General features: G+C 46.6%; 2 protein-coding genes across 2 annotated transcripts; one reads left to right on the forward strand and one right to left on the reverse strand.

Annotated features, from left to right (window-relative positions):
• Window positions 1-145: 145 nt before the first annotated feature.
• LOC111073155 (myosin-13) lies at window positions 146-19,299 on the reverse strand. Its single transcript, XM_041594949.1, is given in 12 exon segments — window positions 146-1,291; window positions 1,346-1,834; window positions 1,917-3,578; window positions 3,748-3,906; window positions 5,696-5,962; window positions 6,047-6,148; window positions 6,216-6,401; window positions 13,022-13,309; window positions 13,476-13,589; window positions 16,374-16,638; window positions 16,702-17,464; window positions 18,728-19,299. Coding segments are annotated over 11 exon segments (5,250 nt in total). The 5' UTR covers window positions 17,274-17,464; window positions 18,728-19,299.
• On the forward strand, window positions 14,365-16,263 carry LOC111073192. The gene is made up of 2 exons (XM_022365401.2): window positions 14,365-14,606; window positions 14,670-16,263. Exons 1-2 carry the CDS (start codon window positions 14,452-14,454, stop codon window positions 16,261-16,263), a joined length of 1,749 nt encoding a protein of 582 aa, XP_022221093.2. The 5' UTR covers window positions 14,365-14,451.
• Window positions 19,300-19,706: the final 407 nt, after the last annotated feature.

Raw genomic sequence — 19,706 nt, forward strand, 5'->3', positions numbered from 1 at the left:
TGTTGTTCGTTAGTTGTACGAAAGTAAACTCTAGGCCACCCCACCCCCACCCCACCCAACGATAGCCGCACCGATGACAAACGAATGGAATCGATAGCCGCACCGATAGACAAACGAATCGAAACAGCAGCTCTGTAATCAAAATTCATATATTGGCAAGAATTGGCGGATTACAAGCTATACCCAATAGCTCGAATAATGGATTTGGTCGTGGAACATGTGTGAAGACCAGACCCATTTGCTGCATCGCCTTGACCGGATTTTCCGGCTCGGTTTTCTTCGCCATCTCGCTGTGCAAGTGCAGCACGCGTTCGTTGAAACGCTGCTCGATCTTTTTCAGCGTAAATGAAGACTTCGGCTGCATGGTGGCAGCCAAGTCGCGCACAGCTCCCATCGCACTGGCAAATACCTCCAAGCTTTCCACGGGCGGCGGCAGCTCTGCCCAGTACAGATCCTGCACCAGTTCGATGTTTTCGCGAAAGGACTCGCTGCTCTCCCACAATTGCAGCAGACTGGCCCTGAAGCGTGGCACATCCTCCGCCTCGCACTGCAGCATCTCCACAAAACGGCGCGTCCGCTCCGGCAACAGCAGCAGACGCTGCTCCACATCCACACGGTCACATTGAGTGTAACACTCTGAGGTCTCGAGCTCGGTCTGCACCGCCTGGACGCTGGTGGGCATTGACTCCGTTTGGACAATGGACACGTGGTACGCTGTGGCAGTTGGCACTGCCTCCAAACTCGCATGCTGCGAACGGAAGGACAGCATCGATGTATCCGAGTGGACGGTGTGAAGGGAAGTCATCGAGTAGAAGCTGTTGCTCGACAGACTCCGCGGCAGCGCACGGTAGCGCACTCGGCCGCGATAGATGCGGCTATAGGTGAACAGTTTGAGCATGTTCCGCTTGCGTCGCCTCGAAAAGAGTTGCTGCTCATGCTCCATCTCTGGCTGCTCCATGTCCTCAGCGACTTCGAAGAATGATTCCATGGTTAGGCCAGGAACCTCGTTGAGTGCTGGAACCTCGTTGAGTGCTGGAACCTCGTTGAGTGCTGGAACCTCGCTGAGTGCTGGAACCTCGTTAAGTGCTGGAACCTCGTTGAGTGCTGGAACCTCGTTGAGTGCTGGAACCTCGCTGAGTGCTGGAACCTCGTTGAGTGCTGGAACCTCGTTGAGTGCTGGAACCTCGCTGAGTGCTGGAACCTCGTTAAGTGCTGGAACCTCGCTGAGTGCTGGAACCTCGCTGAGTGCTGGAACCTCGTTGAGTGCTGGAACCTCGTTGAGTGCTGGAACCTCGTTGAGTGCTGGAACCACGTTGAGTGCTGGAACCGCGCTGAGTGCTGGAACCTCGCTGAGAGTCGCCACGGCGGCAGGAAACTCGCCGAGAGTCGCCACGGCGGCAGGAAACTCGCCGAGAGTCTCCATGGACACAGGAGGCTCGCCGAGAAGCTCCATGGACACTGGTGGCTCGCCGAGAAGCTCCGTGCCAGCTGGAAGCAATGGACTGTCAAGAGCCTCGCTGATCTGCTCTAATCTATCCTTGGTCTTGCTCGATTTAGCAGCATGCAAACGTCGATATCTGCGTAGTGCTGCCAGCGATTTGGCAGACCTGGGGCTGGACAATTGACCCACAGCTGCTCCACCCACACCGCGCACATCACCTTCTGCCACTGCTTCTTCATCCGCTGCAGTGAGCGTCTCTTTGGAGTTGCTGGAATACATGGTACTCACCTCGGACGGACGCTTGGCAGCGAGTATTTGGTCCGCCAGCTGCTTCACGCTGCATGCTATCACCTGGAACTCCTTGTGTGTGGGAATATCTGCCTCGCTCTGCCGCTGTAAAGAGAGAGAGAAAAAAGAGAAAAAGAAAAAACTATCAGTCTCATCCACATGTGGCACTCCTCTGCTGTTCACCCACCTCAACGTCGCGCAGGACACAGCCGAGTTGCAGGCTTGCGGACTGCAAATCCTTGATCTCCTCGCGTTTGGCCCGCTTGGCCGGACTGTCGTAGAGCTCGTGGGCGAGACTAAAGCCCTCCGGGAAGACACCAATTTCACGCTCCATGCGCTGGCACAGCTCATCCTTGGTGCGCAGCTCATCCTCCAGGCAGCGGGCTCGCTCCTCGGACTCCTTCAATTGCGACTCCATCTGCCGGATCTTGTTCTCCAGGGTGCCCACCTCCTCTTTGAGCTCCCCATTGGTGACCTCGATGTGCATGAAGCTCTTGCGCAGATCGTACATTTGGCTGCGCAGCGCTTCGGCCTCCTGCTCGGCCTCGGTGCTCGCCTGCAGCTTCTTGGCGAAACTGAGGTCATCGATCAGCGCCTGGCTGCGTCGCTTCTCGGTGTCCAGGGCCACGGCCATCTGTTGCTCCGCCTCCAGCTGCTCCTGGGCCTTGTGGCACTCCACTTGCGAGCGCAGCACGCGATTGTCCTCGAGCAGATCGCGATGCTCTTTGGTCAGCCGCACCAGGCAGGTCTTCAGGCCCAGTTCGGTCTCCTCCAGCTGCTGGATCTTCTCCGCTGCCGCACGCGAATCCTCGCGCAGGCAGTCCTGCAGCTTGGCAATCTTCTGCTTGAGGGACACCTCCTTGGCCTGAAACGCCTCCTCGCGCTCCTTGTGCTCCTGCTCCTGTTCGGCCCAGTGCGAGTCGGCCGACTCCATGGCCTCGTAGTGGCGTGCATCGAGATCCTTTAGCTGGCTGCGCAGCTCCTTGACCTCTTCCCGCAGGAAGCTCACCTCCCGCGCGTCACAGCTGTGCCGTGGACTCTCGCCCTGGCTGAGTGTGTTCTCGGGCTCGGCATCGGCATCAGCAGACTGTCCGGACTGTCCGGAGTAGAGCCGGGCACTGGGACTATCGGTGGACATGTCGTTGCCCATTTTGGCCAGAGCCAACAGGCGACAGATCAACAGCAGTGGCAGAGATCGACGCAGTGCCTCCAACTGTCGCTTCGTTCGCTGACGCTCCTCGTGCAGATGCTCCAATTGCGTCTCCGCCGCACCCAAATCCTCTCTCAGTATCAGGCACTCGGCGCGGCAGTCCTTGTACTTGGCCCCCAACGCGTCCTTGCTGAACTCTAGCTCCACGTTCCGCTGCCGTGTAATCTCCAGTTCCACCTCGTTGCGCTGCAAATGCAACCGCGTGTCGTTCTCCGCCTCCTCGAACTCACACTTGGCCTCCTCCAACTGGGCGTTCTCCTCCACCAGCTGTCGCACTCGATCGCTCAGCTCTCGCGCCTCCTTCTCCAGCAGCACCTCTCGCTGCAGTCGCTGGGACTAGTGCTGTGCCTGCGTCTCGCCGGCACTCTCGTAGACCAGTAGCTTGCGCTCCAGTTGGTCCAGTCGCTCCTGGTAGTACTGCAAATGCGGATGCTGGTAGACTGCGGTGGATGTGGACAGATCGCACTCGACGAAGACGCCGCTTTCGCTGAGGCTGCTGCTCTGCCAGGCGACGATCGACGATCGCTTGCTGGGCGTTGGCGGTGCACTGGGCGGGGCACAGCAATTGCTATACGGCTGAACGGTGGCCACAATGCGCTGGTGGCTCTGTGTGTGCCGCAGACGCTGATCTGCTTTGGTCTGTCGAGAAACCGAATACCGAAAAATTTAACTTATTTTTTTGTGTATCGAGTTCAAGTGTGTGTATTAATAAATTTGTAAAATAAATATATGGCATATCCCTGGGGCTTGGCTTGGCTGGGACTTGGTAGTTCGTGAACTGACATAGTGGCCCCAGCTTGCTACACACCTGTTCGGCTGACGGCATCATGGCATCTAGATCCAATTGCTGGACACATTGCAGCAACTGTTGCAAGCAGCGTTTGTCCCTGTCCGCCAAGTGCTGTGCGGATTCCTCCAGCAGATGCTGCAAACGCTGACAGTGACCCTCGCAGGTGCTGCCGTCCATCTGTGGAATGGCCAAAAGGGGAATACACACGTATTAGATTTTGTCTAATCTCTCTCTATAACAGTTTATTTGCACAGCTTCGCTTCACGAAGCACTGCAGCACCACACACTGCTCTGCTCTCCGCTCCGCTCAGCTCCTCTTCTGCCTCTGCTAATTTCACTTTGCTTCTTTTATAAATAATTACTTTTCGGTTGTTGCAATTAAGCGAATGAATTTGATTTTCAAGCTGAACGACTTTGCAGCCCAGCTAGCTTCGAACTGAAAGACCGAAGAGCTGAAGAGCTGAAAACTGTTTGGTGCGTTCGGCTCTAAAAATCAAAAAGGTATCAAAACCAAAGCAACGAAACGCAGCAAGCAGATGCGACCTGTGCTATACCCTCCCTATCTTGGAATGGAATGGATATCATCAAACCATTTCTAAGCCCCAAATCTTTAAGAAAAAGTTCGTTTTGTTCCTTGAGGAAAAATCGTGTTGACTAGTGTAATCTAAATAACAAATAAATTAGTTATACATAAAATTAATAATTATTAAATTATTAAAATATTATTTAATAATTATTAATTATTATTATAATATTATTATGATTATGAATTAATACTTATAAATTAGAATTATTAAATAATGAGGAGGGATGTTTCTTATTAGGAGGGTTCTTCCTTTGATTTGTTCATTACTTTCTGTACTAAACACTAGAATTTTACGTCTGCTTGTTGGGGATTTATAGACTTATGATTGTGAAAGATTTTACCATAGGCAGTGCAAAATATTGTGGCTATAATTTGTGTCTTAAGGGTAGCCTTCAAGTAGTTGTTACTAACTTTGTAATTAACTTTTCAGATAACATACAACGAATTCCAATATTTGTATATATGTATCTTTCTACTGCTTACAATTATTCCCATATCTGTTATATTTTGTAGCATTCACCCAAGCAACTCCAACATACCCTTACAACTAACATTTACTGTGTACATTTGGGTTTAAGGCGTGGGTCACACAAAGGCTTAGCTTCGGCCCCTATATATGAGTAATAGACACAAAATTGAATGCAAATCGTAGATGGTTAGGGCCTCTCGTCTCTGGCGCCTTATAAGCAAAACATATTTAAGCACACTTGATACTGTTTTTGGTTAAAACAACTCTTAGGATGAAGTAACCCCTCGATGGAGCAGCAAAGACCAAACCATAGTTGGTCAGAGTCTGTCTTACTGTCTGTCTGTCTGTGTGTAGTCAATCATTCATTCAATCAATGGTTAAGTCACACTAACAATTGGAAAGTTTAACCGCAAATACTCCAGCAATTGGCTGAATACTCGTATTTTATAATACAAAAATAATAATGAGATTGGCCATTAACTGGACTCCACTGCACTGCTGCTCCACTAAGACAATTTTCAAATTGCTTGGAAAAACAACAGAGAAAAGATTGGATTGCTGGCTTGGCTTGGCTTGTCTTGGGCTGATTGTTAATCGAATACAACAATTTCCGCGCTCGCACTCGCACTCGCACTCGCGCGCTCTCTGCCAGCTGCCAAAACAAAACTGGCGCCCATTGTTCCACACGAAGACCAAAAAAGCTGGCCAAAAGCTGATCCGCTCAATTCAATCCGAAACGAAACGAAACGAAGCGAAGCTCTAGCTCTCTGACTCTGACTCTGACACAATTCATTCATAAAACCAAGAAAAACTACGCTCAGAGACGCTCGTTGAGTGGCACAAAACTGGCTTTTGAGCGTTTCTGTTTGCAGCTCAACTACTCGTACTGGAACTGGTACTCGTAGCGTTACCTTATCGCTATCATCCTCTAGTTCGAGTATGCGAAACTCGAGAAGTTCATTCTGTTCGCGCAGCTCGTTGGACTCGTCGCTGTTGTGCATTTGCTGCTCCTCAAGCTCCTTGATGCGCTGCATCAGCTCATTGATATGCGTGTGGCTGATGGCTGCCTTTTCGGCGCTCTCCAGCTCCTGTTTCATCAGCTGCACTTCGGCTTGCAGACGTTCGTTCTCCTTGTGATACATTTCCGCTTCCTTCTGCAGTTTGTCCAGATCCTGCAGCTGCAAGCATAGAAAATGTTGAGGGTGGAAATGAGTGCCTGAGTGCACCTGTTTGCTAGGGGTGTGTTTTGGCATTGCACTTACAGTCTGCCAGATGACACCGCTGTCGGAGCCACTTGAAGGCGGCTGTGGACTAATCGAAGGCGGTGCCGATGAGAGTGCCGAATCCGTGTCCGAATTGTTGTCCTAAGTGTCAGGAAAGAAAACAAATAAAATCAAAAGTGGGTTCAATGGGTTTGCTCCATGGACTCACCTTTGTCTTGGCTGTGGCATGGCCATTTAGCAGCGTTGTCATCCATGTGGTGGCTCCATCTTCAATCTGCTGCTGCTGCAGCTCCTTCTGGCTGTTGTTGCTCTTCAATGTTGTGCGCATCTCGAGCGTTGATTTATGCGCATTTTTCGTATTGTTGATTAGCTCAATGTTCTTGAGTTGTGTTATCTGTGTGTGTGTGTGGAAAAAAGAAAAGAAAAACGAATGAGAAAATGTCGTGCCTTAGTTTCATTCCCTTCATTAGTTTTCTCCCTGCATTGCCCTGCCACTGCCCCAGAATGGCAATTAACAACAAAAGAATTTGTTCTGCTCTGTTCTCTGCTGTCTTTTATATCTTTAACTCTCTGCGTTGTACATTTCTACGCTGCGGTCTTCAAATCGAATGAATGTCTTTTCTGGTTGCTTGGGGCATGGCATAGAACCCGCTTTTGTGGCTCTACACATGTGTGTGTGTGTGTGGTGTAAAGAGTCTAGAGAGGGGCCAACAGTTAACAGTTATGACTTGATTTCTTGCCACACAAAAGCAGAGCATTGCTAAAAAAAAAGAGCCAATTCATCACAAGTTACTGATAGACAGACAGCCACACGGTTACTTTTCGAACAATAAGCGCTGGGTTCCAGAGGCTCGCTTCAGGTTCAATGACATCCCCCCTCCCCCCACCCATTGCTTTTTGGAAAGATCAAAGAGTCAAATAGGTTTTGAGTCATTTTTATGGCTTGTATTGTTATCAAAAGTTTTTGGGCCCAAGGATTGCCTGGTCGTGCCTCCTAAAACCCTCACGAATTCCAACGCACATTTAAACATTTAAAACAATTGCATCTGTGCTTGTGTTTGTCTTCTTCCATCACGAATTTTCATGGTCACGATGCCTCGTTTCCCTTTAGCTGATTGTCAGCTAATTAGCCCACTTAAATGCCACTCAAAACTCAAACTCCCCCTGCCTTATGCCCCCCACACATAACTTTAAATCACTTTCCAATCAAGCAACGCCCTGTTATATGTCTTACTTTCATGTCAATTTCAATTTTTTATGTAACATCCATATAATATAATGGTGCGGCTTGGCCGCTCTTTGCTGTGGCTTTGCTTATTATTATACGCATAATGCTGCCATGCATTATGCTAATTTCTGTGTGTGGGGCAGCAGGGCAGCGGCTCATTGAACATGTGTAGAGAAATCATTAATCAATTGTGAAACGAGGGTAGGGTTCAGCCCAAACCAAAACAAAATATATATATGAGTGGTAACTACATACATATGTATGTATGTATTTAAGTATATTTAAAGAGCACAACCCAAGCGGTGCAATGACCAATCGAGTCTCTGCCTCACTGGGTCCCTGACTCCCCATAAAAGTGCCCAACAACCCCAGCTTACAGTTGCGATCAAAAGAATAGCAACGAAAAGGGTCTTATCTTCTTTTGATTAGTCTACTGTAAAATTATTTGAGTAGAATTCAGCATCAAGTGTTCCAAACGACACCAATCCAAAGGTTGTTACTCCCAAACGACCGAGGGGCGCTGCTGTATGACGCGTGTTCTATCCAATTGTTATGATTTTTTAATGCTATTTAATTACTTTACACAAAGCGAGCGAGAATTAACTTAAGAACCTTTCAGTTGTTAAATCTTATCAGACTTATTTTCATGACCGCCATTATATAAACACATGTGTATATCGTATGCGATCGATCGTATAATTTCCCAACACAGCCCCGGAGCTGCACATATGAATACTGAACTGAATCAGAGGCCCAGGGCACAGGAGGCCGAAAATGGAGTTTGGCGTTGGTGTCGCATGCCTGCACGTCGTCACCATCGTCGTCGTTGTCGTCGCCGTCGCCGGTTGATTGGAAATTATCAACAGTTTGATGTCTGAGAGTGCCAGAGGATAGATAGCCTGAGAGACGACTCTGCGTGGCGACTGTTGGCTAACAGTTATGGTAATTTCTTGAATCGATTCCAAAAGAACTTTTTTTTTTGCGTAACGTAACGGACACTGATGTTAACGAACTGCCTGATCAACGTGCTCGGCAGATTAAGCAATTTTTTTTTGTAACAATCAGTTTTAGCTCCACTCCCCCATTGACTTCTGAGTGTGTGGCTGGGTATGGGGGATTATTTTGATGGCTCCATTGATGGTACAATTCCGCACAACTCGCATATTCAGATTGCGCTAAATGCAGCGCCAGGCAGACGTTGCGAGACGGCGGAGAAGATGCGCCACCAGGTAGATTTCAAACGCGGGCTGGCTGGCTGGCTGGATGGATGGATGGATTGTTTGTAAATCTGTCGACAAACTCTCAACCTGCTGAGCCATATACAACCAGATATGTATGTATGTATGTATACAAACATGCATCTCAAATGTATGCATAAGGTTTATGTGTTTATGTTTTGCCGTCGGGTTTGTATGTCTGTCTTTCTGTCTGTCTGTCTGACTGTTTGCACAAGCCGCGGGCCAAGTGATTGTGATTGTGTGAAATGATTTTCCTTTCGGTACGGACAGGTTTCACTTCGATCTCCAGTGACTGCGGACTGCGACTGCAACTCACAGAGCGACTGCAGTTTTTAGGCAGCAAACGTCGCGACGTCGCGACGTCAACGTTCCGGGTTCGACTCCCTGGTCCGGTGCACGATTACGTGTCAAGCGACAGTACAAAATCTGTAGGCCCGCGTACCAGCCCCAGCCAGCAGCCAGCAGCCATCAAAAGGCATCGAGACGCGATGCTTTATGTACAGACATACATATATACAGAAAATTTCCTCGTATTTGCATTTGGCATTGTAATTCAGGTTTTTCAGTCTGCACAAAAGACATTGCCTTTGATTTGATCTTGCGAAAGCGAAAGTTTATATGCCGCTAATGAATTATATTGTGTATATATATCGAAAGACACTACTTCCCAAGAGTTTGCTGCTGCTGCTGCTCCTCCTGCTCTGCTCTGCTCTGTAGGCAGCCCCACCCCGAGTGGCGCAATCCCCCGGGGTGGTCTTCGGGCGGGTTCTGCAGCCAAGCGTTACACTCTACAGCGTTCGGGGGGATACGATAATTGAACTAATGAATGGATTTGAATGGACTCTGTTGACATGTGGGGGTTTTTCCCCTCCAAAAACCATATGCTCATTAATTTGTATCGATATCGCACAACGAACCCCGAGGATTAATCTTTGGGCAGGCAACCCAACCATGGAAGATAGTCGTCCGAGGCCTTTCCCTTTCGATCTGCGATACCACAAAAGACAGACAGACGATTATTCATCCGTATTTTATTGTTGTTGTTGTTGCCTATAGAAAATTTCGCCAACATTTCATTTAATGTGCGTTACAGAACTGTAAGGCCATAGAAATTATCAAACTCTCTGCGCAGATTCTTCCCCCAAAATAATTTCTATAATCCATAGCCATTAATCATGTTTCCCCATCACTTTCCATTCAATTCAAAGCTCATTCCGTATGTACAACACGCTGTATGAGCAATAATTGTGGAATTGCTTGTGAAATTCTCGGAATAAAAATTGTTTAAACTATCATAAAAAAAAAAAGAAACATTGTTTCGACTTTGCCTTAGACCCTTGTCCAAGGGGCTGGTCGTTCATACCTTGACATCTCGGCGGTTGTAGTAGTAATCCATTGTGTCAGGTGTACAGATATTTATGCATTATGTAGATTCTCTCAGGCGAAGAAACCAAAAACAATTAACTAAACAGTTTGTCAAGTTTTAAAGTAGTTTTCACCGTGGTAATTTCACTAAAAAAAACACATCAAAATTTATAGACACATATACACGATATACAATTTGCATATGGTTCACATTTCCACAAATTTCACACACACCCCTTTTTTGTTTCCTTTCATGAGTTGTTGGTGGGGTCTGTCTTTTTTTCTTTGATTTTTTTTATTTTTGTGGTGCTTTGCCGTTGTGATTACTTTGCATATTGGAAACGTCCGGCGTCTACGAGTATGTCTTGTTTTAGCAACATCATCATCATCATCATCTTTTTGGTCGCTTCGCTTTTACTGTCGTTTGGACATGGCGATGGATGCGATGGGGAAGAGGAGGATGACTAAATTTTTGCAGCCAACATAGACACATATCGTATTTAAAATAGCGTTAACATTTTAAAAGCTTTTCACTGACCCCAATTGGTGGTGTGCACACCACAGCATAGCACTCCCCAGAGCCACCAGCCACTCCACCACTCAGCACACACTTTCCTTAAAGACTCTCTTCTGTGTGTGTGTATATTTATTGATGCCACCCCGTCTGTTTCTTGTTGCCAAGATGACATCGTTTTCCCGATTGCTGCCGCTGCCGCTGCTTCTGCTGCTGCTGCTGCACTTTTGCTGTATGCAAATTATGGCTAGTTTTAGAAAACTAAAGAAAACTTGCACATGGGCTGACATCTGAGCATGGATTAAAGACTGTGATCTGTGATCTGTCTGCGGAAAGGCAAAGCCAAAACAAAACATCAAAAGTCATGGCTGGATGATCCCTCAAGATGGCAGATGGGGGCTGGATGGAGGCAAATATGTTGCCATAATAGATTCTCGATTACTTTTGGGCCAATCCGATGGAAACAATTACGGTACAGGCGGCGATTAATGAACTGTAAAATTGAATTCGATCACTGGAACGGAACGATGCAGCAGCGAAGGCAGCCCAACGGAAACTTTTCGGGGAAATGGCAAAGGGGTGGACGGTCGGGACCGTGTGAAAGGCAATTAATTTTGATTGTTTTTTTTTTTTGTTTTTGGCATATTTCACTAATCTTTTTAGTGCAAATTCGGTGAAATTATGGGTTCGTGTGTGCGTTAAACAATACAAAAGAGAAAGACAAGACAACACACAAGACAGGCGGCTAGGCTGTAAAATAAGTTTTTTTTTTTCTGATGATTGTTGTTGCCCCATTCGATTCCAAATGGCAGTAACAACAACTGAAACCGATTGTTTGTTGTGGTTTTTTTTTTTTTTTTGTTGGTACTATTGTACAAAAGTATTTTTCTTTTCTTTAGTATTTTGATTTTTTTTTATTGTGTCTGTGGTTCCTTCATTTTTGGCATAGTTACACACAGACAATGCACTTTGATGCTTTTGGTTTACTTTTCATTAGCGGCTCTTCAAAAGGTGCCTCCGTCAAATTAACAGCAAATTTCACCTAATTATGCTGGCACTCGTTGAACTCTGCGTGCACTCCTGGCCCGTCCCGAGTGCGAGTGCGAGTACGAGTATTTCTTTTCATTTGATTTGTTAATGTAATTCACTTTTTTGTTTCTTTCTTTTTCCCAGTATACACTTGACACCGACTTTGCCGCAAATTGTAAGTGGAATTGTGATACTACGAATTGGATGGGGCACCGTTGCGCACCTGCGACGCCTGCGTACTCTGAAAATCAACTGACGGTACCGGGGCTGGCTATCGATGGACGACGCTATCTGTTGGGCCATTCATGCGAGCCCGAACCTCAGAGCAGAGCTAAGCCTCGCACTGCGGTAGAGGCCAGGGTGGGTTTAACAGAAGGTGAGGCCACTACTCTCTATCTCTTTGCACATGCGCTGCCTGGAACGCTGATGCTGTCTGGGCTTGAAGAGTGGAGAGCGCAGGTTGTGTGAGCATTCCACTGCTACGCCTCACCTTGTTACGCTACACCCTTTGCACAGGCTTCGACTGCGACAAACGGCTGGCTGCGTCTGCGCGCTCTCTTCTCACTCTCCCCATAAGGTGAGAGAAAGTGAGTGTGAGTGCGAGTGTGACGACGTGCAAAAAAATAAAACCAAAAACCGGCTTGCTTAGGCCTGTGTGCTCTCTCTCTCTATCTCCTCTCTCTATGTCTGTTTTTTGTCCGTTTTGGTGTCTGCATTGCCTGCGATCCACTTGCAACACTTGCGCTGCTGCTGGTGCTGGTGCGCGGCTGCAATTTCTGCTGCAGTTGCTCACGTTTCAGCAGAGCAGGTTTTTTGCTGCTGTCTGCTGCTGCTGCTGCTGCTGTTGCTGCTGCTGCTGCTGTGTCTGTTGCTCTGTCTCCTTTCTGCCGAAGCGATTGTTGTCTTTGCCATTCTCATAACTAACGCAAAATTATATCATAGATCATGCCAATAGTGCATAACCGCAGCAGACGACGACAGGACAGGAGAGATACAGATGCAGATCCCGAGACAGATACAGAGATACTCGTTCAGACGGAGCTGGAGAAACGCCAGCAAAACAGGTAACCAGAAGGAGAGACTGCAGGCACAGACCGAAGATTTAGATACACTTAAGAATTGATTATTGCAGGCCTGATTATATTTTAGTAATAGATAATTATCGATTGTTATAAAAGTAGAGAAATTTTATCGATTATCTATGAGTTCCTTATGAGTAATTGTTCTCTCGGTTGTTTAAGTGAAAGCTATATGCGTAGTGCCTCGATCCTGCCGATTCCTACAAGAGATATTTCTACACAGAAAATATAACTATGCATACACAGAGAGTAGATTCTCCCCTTCCATAATATACAACACATATTTTACGATCTTTCCACAAATATCATAGTACCCCCAAAGAAGGGTATTTGCATGTACAAAATATATACAGCTATGTACATCTGTAGCTGCAGAGATACGTATCTGCAAGAGAGCTCTTAACATTTAACCCAAGTCTCGAAAATGCTGGCGGCACAAGTTCAAGTGCTGCCGCACAGCCCCCCACCGAATACGAACCCGAACCCGAATCCGAATCAGAGTCCCACTCCAACCCCAATACAATCCCGCGCCCCCCACAAGATACAGTCAGACAGACTTACCTCAGGTGTAACTTGAGCCTGGTGTATGGGATTTGTATCTGTATCTGGTTCGTTTTTAGCTTTTGTTGCTTTAGATATTGTTGAAGTTGTTAATGTTGTTGCTGTAGTTGTGATCGTTGTTGGTTTCTTTGGCTTTTGGCTCGTTTCGTTCGTTTTGTGTTTCATCGTCGTTGACATTTTGGCTTCATTTGAGGTCCTTTTTTTTATAGGGCCCTGTGGGCCCTGCAATGTCAACAAATCCTTTTTCAGTTGTCCTATATTACGTTCTTTGGTTTTGATTTCCTCTAGCTGCAAGTAAAATAAATTTAAATTTAGATATATGTACGTAAATATGTATGTAGATATGTATATAAAGTTCCAATGTGAAATATGAAAAGTTGCCTGAACCGCTTCTCTCGTATGTTTTGTGGTTGTGTCTACTCTTTGGCGTGGAGTGTGTGTACGCACAACTTACCAAACGTGTTATTTCAATTTTGGCTGATTTTTGTATCTGAGTCAATCGGTTTTCATATGCATTCTTCAATTGCCGCATATCGGCAGCCTTGAGTCTATCAGCCTGCCCAATAATCTGCAAGAAATTGTCATATCATACATATGAGCGTTCCACTAATCAATGGAGCAACACCCCCACCCCCACCCCACCACACGGCAGGGGGGACGGGGATTAAAAAGCAAGCCAATCCATGCTGTTAGTTTACACTTTGCGATTAGGTTGCGCGGCATCCATTAACCAAACGAGACACAGAAACACACATATACACGTATACACATCGGAAATAACTGGAAAAAGATGTTATCTAGGGTATACGCGAAGCTTTAAATACCCTTGCAGGCGAAGCAAGAAATATGGGATTTACTATGAGGCCCTTTGGATATGCTAAAGGTAAAACAACCGATGGGCGCTGCTGTAAGATGCGTGAGTATCATTTTCAACGAATTCTGGTTTTATTTCTTCACAAATCTTTCTGAATTCATAAGAAAATAGAAACTGTAGGCATGTGCGCCGCGACAAAAATATTTCGAAATCTTTAAACAGGGTTTAATAGTACGTAAAGTATAGCTAAGACGAATTAGAACTTGATAGCCTTATAGGTGACACTCTACCTTCTATAGATACTCCTCTAAAACCCACATGGACATCCATTTTAAACCTTCCAACTTTGGCACAGGGTATCCCGTAAAACACAGGATACTACGCCACTCAAAACAATATTTGCTTAACGTCCCTACCGCTGATAGAGACAGCGCATTAACGAAATTGCCATATTGAAATTGGTGTGGTCTATAAAAACAAAGGTGCCATCGTGTCCCAGCCAACAGTTTGCATTGCAATGTCCAATGTCCAGTGGCTGAAGCACCTCCTGCTCGTTGCATGGCTATGCCATTCGGTTGACGGCACTAGTGAGACTCGAATACCGTTGAACCTCAAGATGAACTCGAATTTAATGCTGGAGGTGAGCAAAATCTTGTGCAGGGCCCGCATTAAGGTGCTGTTTGTGTACTTTGAGAACGAGACATCGCATCAGCACACCGGACAGATACTGCGGGAGGTAACCAAGTGTGATATATCCTACATATCATTGAGGTAGGCCTCAATATACATAGTGTAGTCCAAAGTGCAATCGCAGCTCATGTCTCGTGTTGACAGGAACCAATTGCATCCGCTGGAGGCCGTCAAGGATGATGGAATACTGATGTACATGGTAATGATCATCACGAACATCTCACAGCCTCTGGAACTGTCGCTCATTCGTAAGAAGTCGGCAGCGAAGCATCTGTCGCATGTCTTTCTGCTGGTACGGGATGCGGACACAGTGTCGGATGCCTGGATGAGGGCCAGCTTTCGACAGTTCTGGAAGATTTGGCTGCTCAATATCGTCATCGTTTACTGGCGCAACGATCGCTTGCATGCCTATCGCTATAATCCCTTTACGGACAACTATTTGATCACCGTATCCCATGAGACGAATCGCCTGCCGACTGTCGGTGAACTCTTTCCCAAGACCATACCGAATATGCAGCGCAAGCCGCTGCGGGTGTGCATCTACAAGGACGATGTTAGGGCCATATTCCGATCGAAAGGCATGATTGTCGGAACGGATGGCCTGATGGCCACCTATGTGGCCGAACGCTTGAATGCCACAATGATGGTGACGCGTCCCTTTTCCTACAACTATAATCTCAGCTCGGACATTTGCTTCCTGGAGGTGGCCAACGAGTATGTCGATATGGCCATGAATATACGATTCCTTGCACCCGACACGTTCCAGAGGCTGGCGGAGAATACCGTGGCCCACACCCGGGACGATCTGTGTGTGATTGTGCCAAAGGCAAAGACTGCGCCCATCTTTTGGAACATTTTCCGTTCGTTCAGCTGCTGGGTGTGGGCCCTCATCCTGAGCTCTGTGCTGCTGGCGAATGTGTTTTGCTATTTGGTTCATCGACAGCCAAATGGCGGTGTTGCTGGAGTGCCCATGCAGCTGTTTGCTGGTGCTCTGACCATGCCACTGACGAATATTCCACGGAGCCACTCGCTGCGGCAATTCCTCATCTTTTGGCTGTACTTTGGCATGCTCATCTGCAGCGCCTTCAAGGGAAATCTCACCAGCATGATGGTCTTTCAGCCCTCGCTGCCAGACATTGATGATCTGGGTGCCTTGGCGGAGTCCCCCTATCCCATTATGATACGACCGCGACACATTAAGCACATTGAACACTTTCTGACTTTGGGCCACCAGCATGAGGCCAAGATACGGCAGCAGATGATGCAGGTGACGGACGGAATGCTCAACACACACATAGAGCACAACGATAAGCGGTTTGCGTATCTGGAGAAGTTTCATATTGCCCGCTTTCAGGTGAACAATCGCCAGCATATGGTGCTGGGTCGGCCCGTGTTCCACCTGATGGACAGCTGCTTGGTGCCCTTCCATGCCGTCTACATAGTGCCCTATGGATCGCCGTATTTGGGCTTCCTGAACAGCCTCATCCGTAGCTCGCATGAGTTCGGCTTCGAGCGTTATTGGGATCGCATTATGAACACGGCGTTCATTCAGTCGGGTGCCAAGGTAGTGCATCGCCGGCACAACAGCAACGATGATCCGGTCGTGCTTAAACTAGAGCACTTTCACGCCGTATTCTCGCTGTGGTTCATCGGCATGGGGCTGGCGTGTGCGGCATTCATCTGGGAGCTGTTAACCCACAACTACAACTGGGCCATAACCAAGCGGCGGCAGCAGTAGCAGCACTAGCAGCAGAGGAGAAGCAACAACAACAACAACAGCAACAACGATGCATGCAACAAGAACATGGGGCGACAGATTTGGGTGATCTGTGTGATTTGGCCACTTACCTGGGACTTTTCCTCCTTCATTTTGTTTGCTTCTTTTAGCACGGCAATTTCGTTTGTCAGTCTTTGAATTTCATAGTTGATGAGGCCATCGGCCGTCGTCACGTGTGTGCTAGTGCTGGTGCCGGTGCTGCTGGCATTGGTGGCCTCGATGGTGGCCAATTCGTTGGGTTTCTTTGAACCAGTACACTTTTTTGTTACGTCCAGCGTATGCTGAAGTTTCTTAACATCGTTCTTCCATTTGCGGCTATCGGCATCGTTTTGGGCCCTAAACAAAAAAAGGAGGATCGTTAATCGATCGATAAAGCATCGATAATTATCGACAACTAACCTTAGGGCACGCACCGCACCGCGTTCGGTGATCAGGCTGGACTTTAGCTCGTTCACCTCCAAGCGTAGCTGCTCGGTGAGTGCATTCAGCTTCTGTATGGTATCCAGATTCTCCTGCAGCTTGCGCTTTATACGCTGCGGCGGTGCCGTCTGCACATTGGTTGTGGTTACGCCCCCAATGATCACCGGTGGACGCTCCACCTTGGCGCAGCTCTTGGTAGCTGCATTTTGTACTTTTGAGGCATCCTCAAAAGTGTTTGTATCCCTGGCGCGCAATTTGCCGCGACACTGCAAATGGATACCCTCGATGCGGGTGCGTTTCTCCTGATTGACTGTATCCCCAACGGACGTCAGGGATGTGCTCAGCTTCTTTTTGCGTTTCAATTTATTTTTGCCGACGACCAGCGTCTGCCAGTCTTCCTGGAAGCTCGCTTGGGCCCTGCCTTGGGGGTCTGTTCTGCTACGCACGCCACCTGCAGCCCCAGCATTGTGGGGCTTGAGGATCTGTGGTGCGTTCAATCTCTTCTCATTGAATCCTTTGCTAGAGGTCGTTTTTGTTTGATTTTCAGCCATTTTTGATGTATCTTTCGTATACAAAAATGTAGCCGTCGTTTGTTTTTTTTGTTTTGTTTTGTTTTAAATTATTATTTTTTTTTCTATAAGTGCTGCATATGCGGTGTGTGGTCCGACCCTGCCGAAAGTCTTTGCTATATTTACTTCACCTGGTCATTGATAGATTCGCCTGAATCTCATTCAGGGTTTATCTGGAAATAGAAACAGAATAACACAACCATTAGAAAGGGTTCCGTAAAGGCTTCGGTTCGCTGGGGTGCAATATTCTTGCTGTGTCATTTTTTTTTTTGCCTTTCTTTGGCTTCTATTTAGCCACTAACTTCTAAGCTCTTTTCTTTCTTCGTTTGCCTCATTCCCTTTGTTTTTTGTGTGGCATGCAACTAATCAACAAGTTTTCGCGCCCCCCTTTATTGATTTCCATGGCAGCAGGGCTTTTTCTTTCAGTTTTCTGGGAGAGGCCATCAGTCCACACATGAATGAAATGAAATGAAAATGAAATACGAGAGTATCCATTGTAATGGTTCGGGAGAACTAGCTTATGATGTGAATTGTTTTTGTGTGGGGGTGTGGTGGGGGGTTTACTAAATAAACTACTCCCAAATGCCGTCATGTGGCGCGCCCAACAAAAAAAACACATGTGTTTTTTAGGAAACCCAAGAGAGCTCTTTACACGCAATAAAAATGTACATATTTCATGGTAGTTTGCCCCCCTCCGCACACACACACACACACACCAGCCACACTGCAGTAGCCAGCCTACTATTAGCAACTAGAGCAAAAATTCTTTGCATTGTGCAAACATCCGTTCGAAAGATTAAAACAAAAGCATCTATATATACAATTACTATAAAGCAGAGATACGAACGACCGACCGACTGATCGCCCTCAGTTCATATGGATGATCATCTTTATCAAGGCCACCGATCAGTCTATATATATATTCAATATATATATAGAAAAATGTGTGTTGGCAACTCTCCTGAGATTTATTGGAATTTGATTTGTTTTTCCAAAACCAATTCATAACGCCATAAATTCTGGATAAGTGGTTTAAGTTTTTTAGTGGGGGGGAAATGGATCTATATGGAACGCCGATGTTGCATTTAATTAAATTAAAAATTGTTGCCCCAATGTCCAGCGTGTTAATAAAGTGTTTTTGGGGTCGACACACGCCATGGTGACATCACACGGGCTTCGCCTTGCCTTGCCTTGGTTTCTGGTGGGCGCCCACACCAGATCCACTAGAGAGACATCGGACCAGAGACGAAAGATGAAAGTTTTTGCTCTTTAAGTATGTATATTTTCAGACATTTTTCAATTTGATGACACATGTTGCCAAACGATGGATGAGTCGTACCGCATGTACGTACGTACAGCCTCCGCTGTCCCCACAAATGTATAGTTCTTTGCCTGCCAGCCCCCTTGCTGATTCAATGAAGATCACGTATACGCACCATTAACATTCAAATCCTTGCGCAAACGTAGACCAAAGTTTGGCATTTGCCTCGGCGTAATTAACATGAACCAAAATTATTGTTTACCAGCTTCACTCACTCCACACTCCTCTCACACAACGAGGCCGAAGACTATGTTTTGTAATAGGTCTATACTCGTACAGTTTATTTACTTCTGCTACTGCGGCAATTGTTTGTTTAGCATTCTTTCTTCCAGTGTAATTTCTCGAATTTCGCAATGACGTCAATACGTTAATTTTTTTCCGCGCCGCACAGAATAAGTCGAATTTCGTTGGTATGTGGAGCAGTTCATTTACAATTAAATTTCTTATGTTTCCTTTCGTTTTCTTCTGCACAGAAATTGGCTTTTACAGGAAGCTCTTGGTTGTTACACTTAGTTTAAGTTGAGGATTGTGTCGAAAATTAAGTTATTTAGGCGTGTGGGTGGTTCGTTATGTTAAATTAGTTGCAATCAATTTAAATTAAAATGAAACGTTCTATTCTAATTAAAATTTCGTTTTTGCTGGGCGTATATAGCCAGAGATCTTTCGTTTCGGCCGGACACCGTTTGACTGAATCGGCGGACGAAGCTTTCGCAAGCTTCCCACATATGTATATTTGTTTCCATTTCCATTTAATTAAAGAAAGCTTTGGCATTTATTGATGCAGTTTGTGCGCGCGTGTGTGTTGGGGGGTGGCAAAGCTTTCGCCTGATTGTGCGTGCACAAAAGAACTTCTGACCCAACTGTAGTGGGAGGGGCAGCTGGGGAGGCGGCACGGCACACAAAAGCAGCCGTTGGAAGCCGGAAGAGGCAATTTATTGAAAGCTGAATCTTCATATTCATAACAAAAACAAACCAGCGGCGCGCATACGTACAAATACTTATACATATATGTATTAATAACCCAAAAGAATAGAGGAATATGTATCTATAAATGCAGGCTTCTCCTGCCTGGCCCCCAACAGCTGAAACTTCAC

This window comes from Drosophila obscura, unplaced genomic scaffold (assembly GCF_018151105.1).
Source record: "Drosophila obscura isolate BZ-5 IFL unplaced genomic scaffold, ASM1815110v1 contig_4, whole genome shotgun sequence".
NCBI classification, from domain to species: domain Eukaryota; kingdom Metazoa; phylum Arthropoda; class Insecta; order Diptera; family Drosophilidae; genus Drosophila; species Drosophila obscura.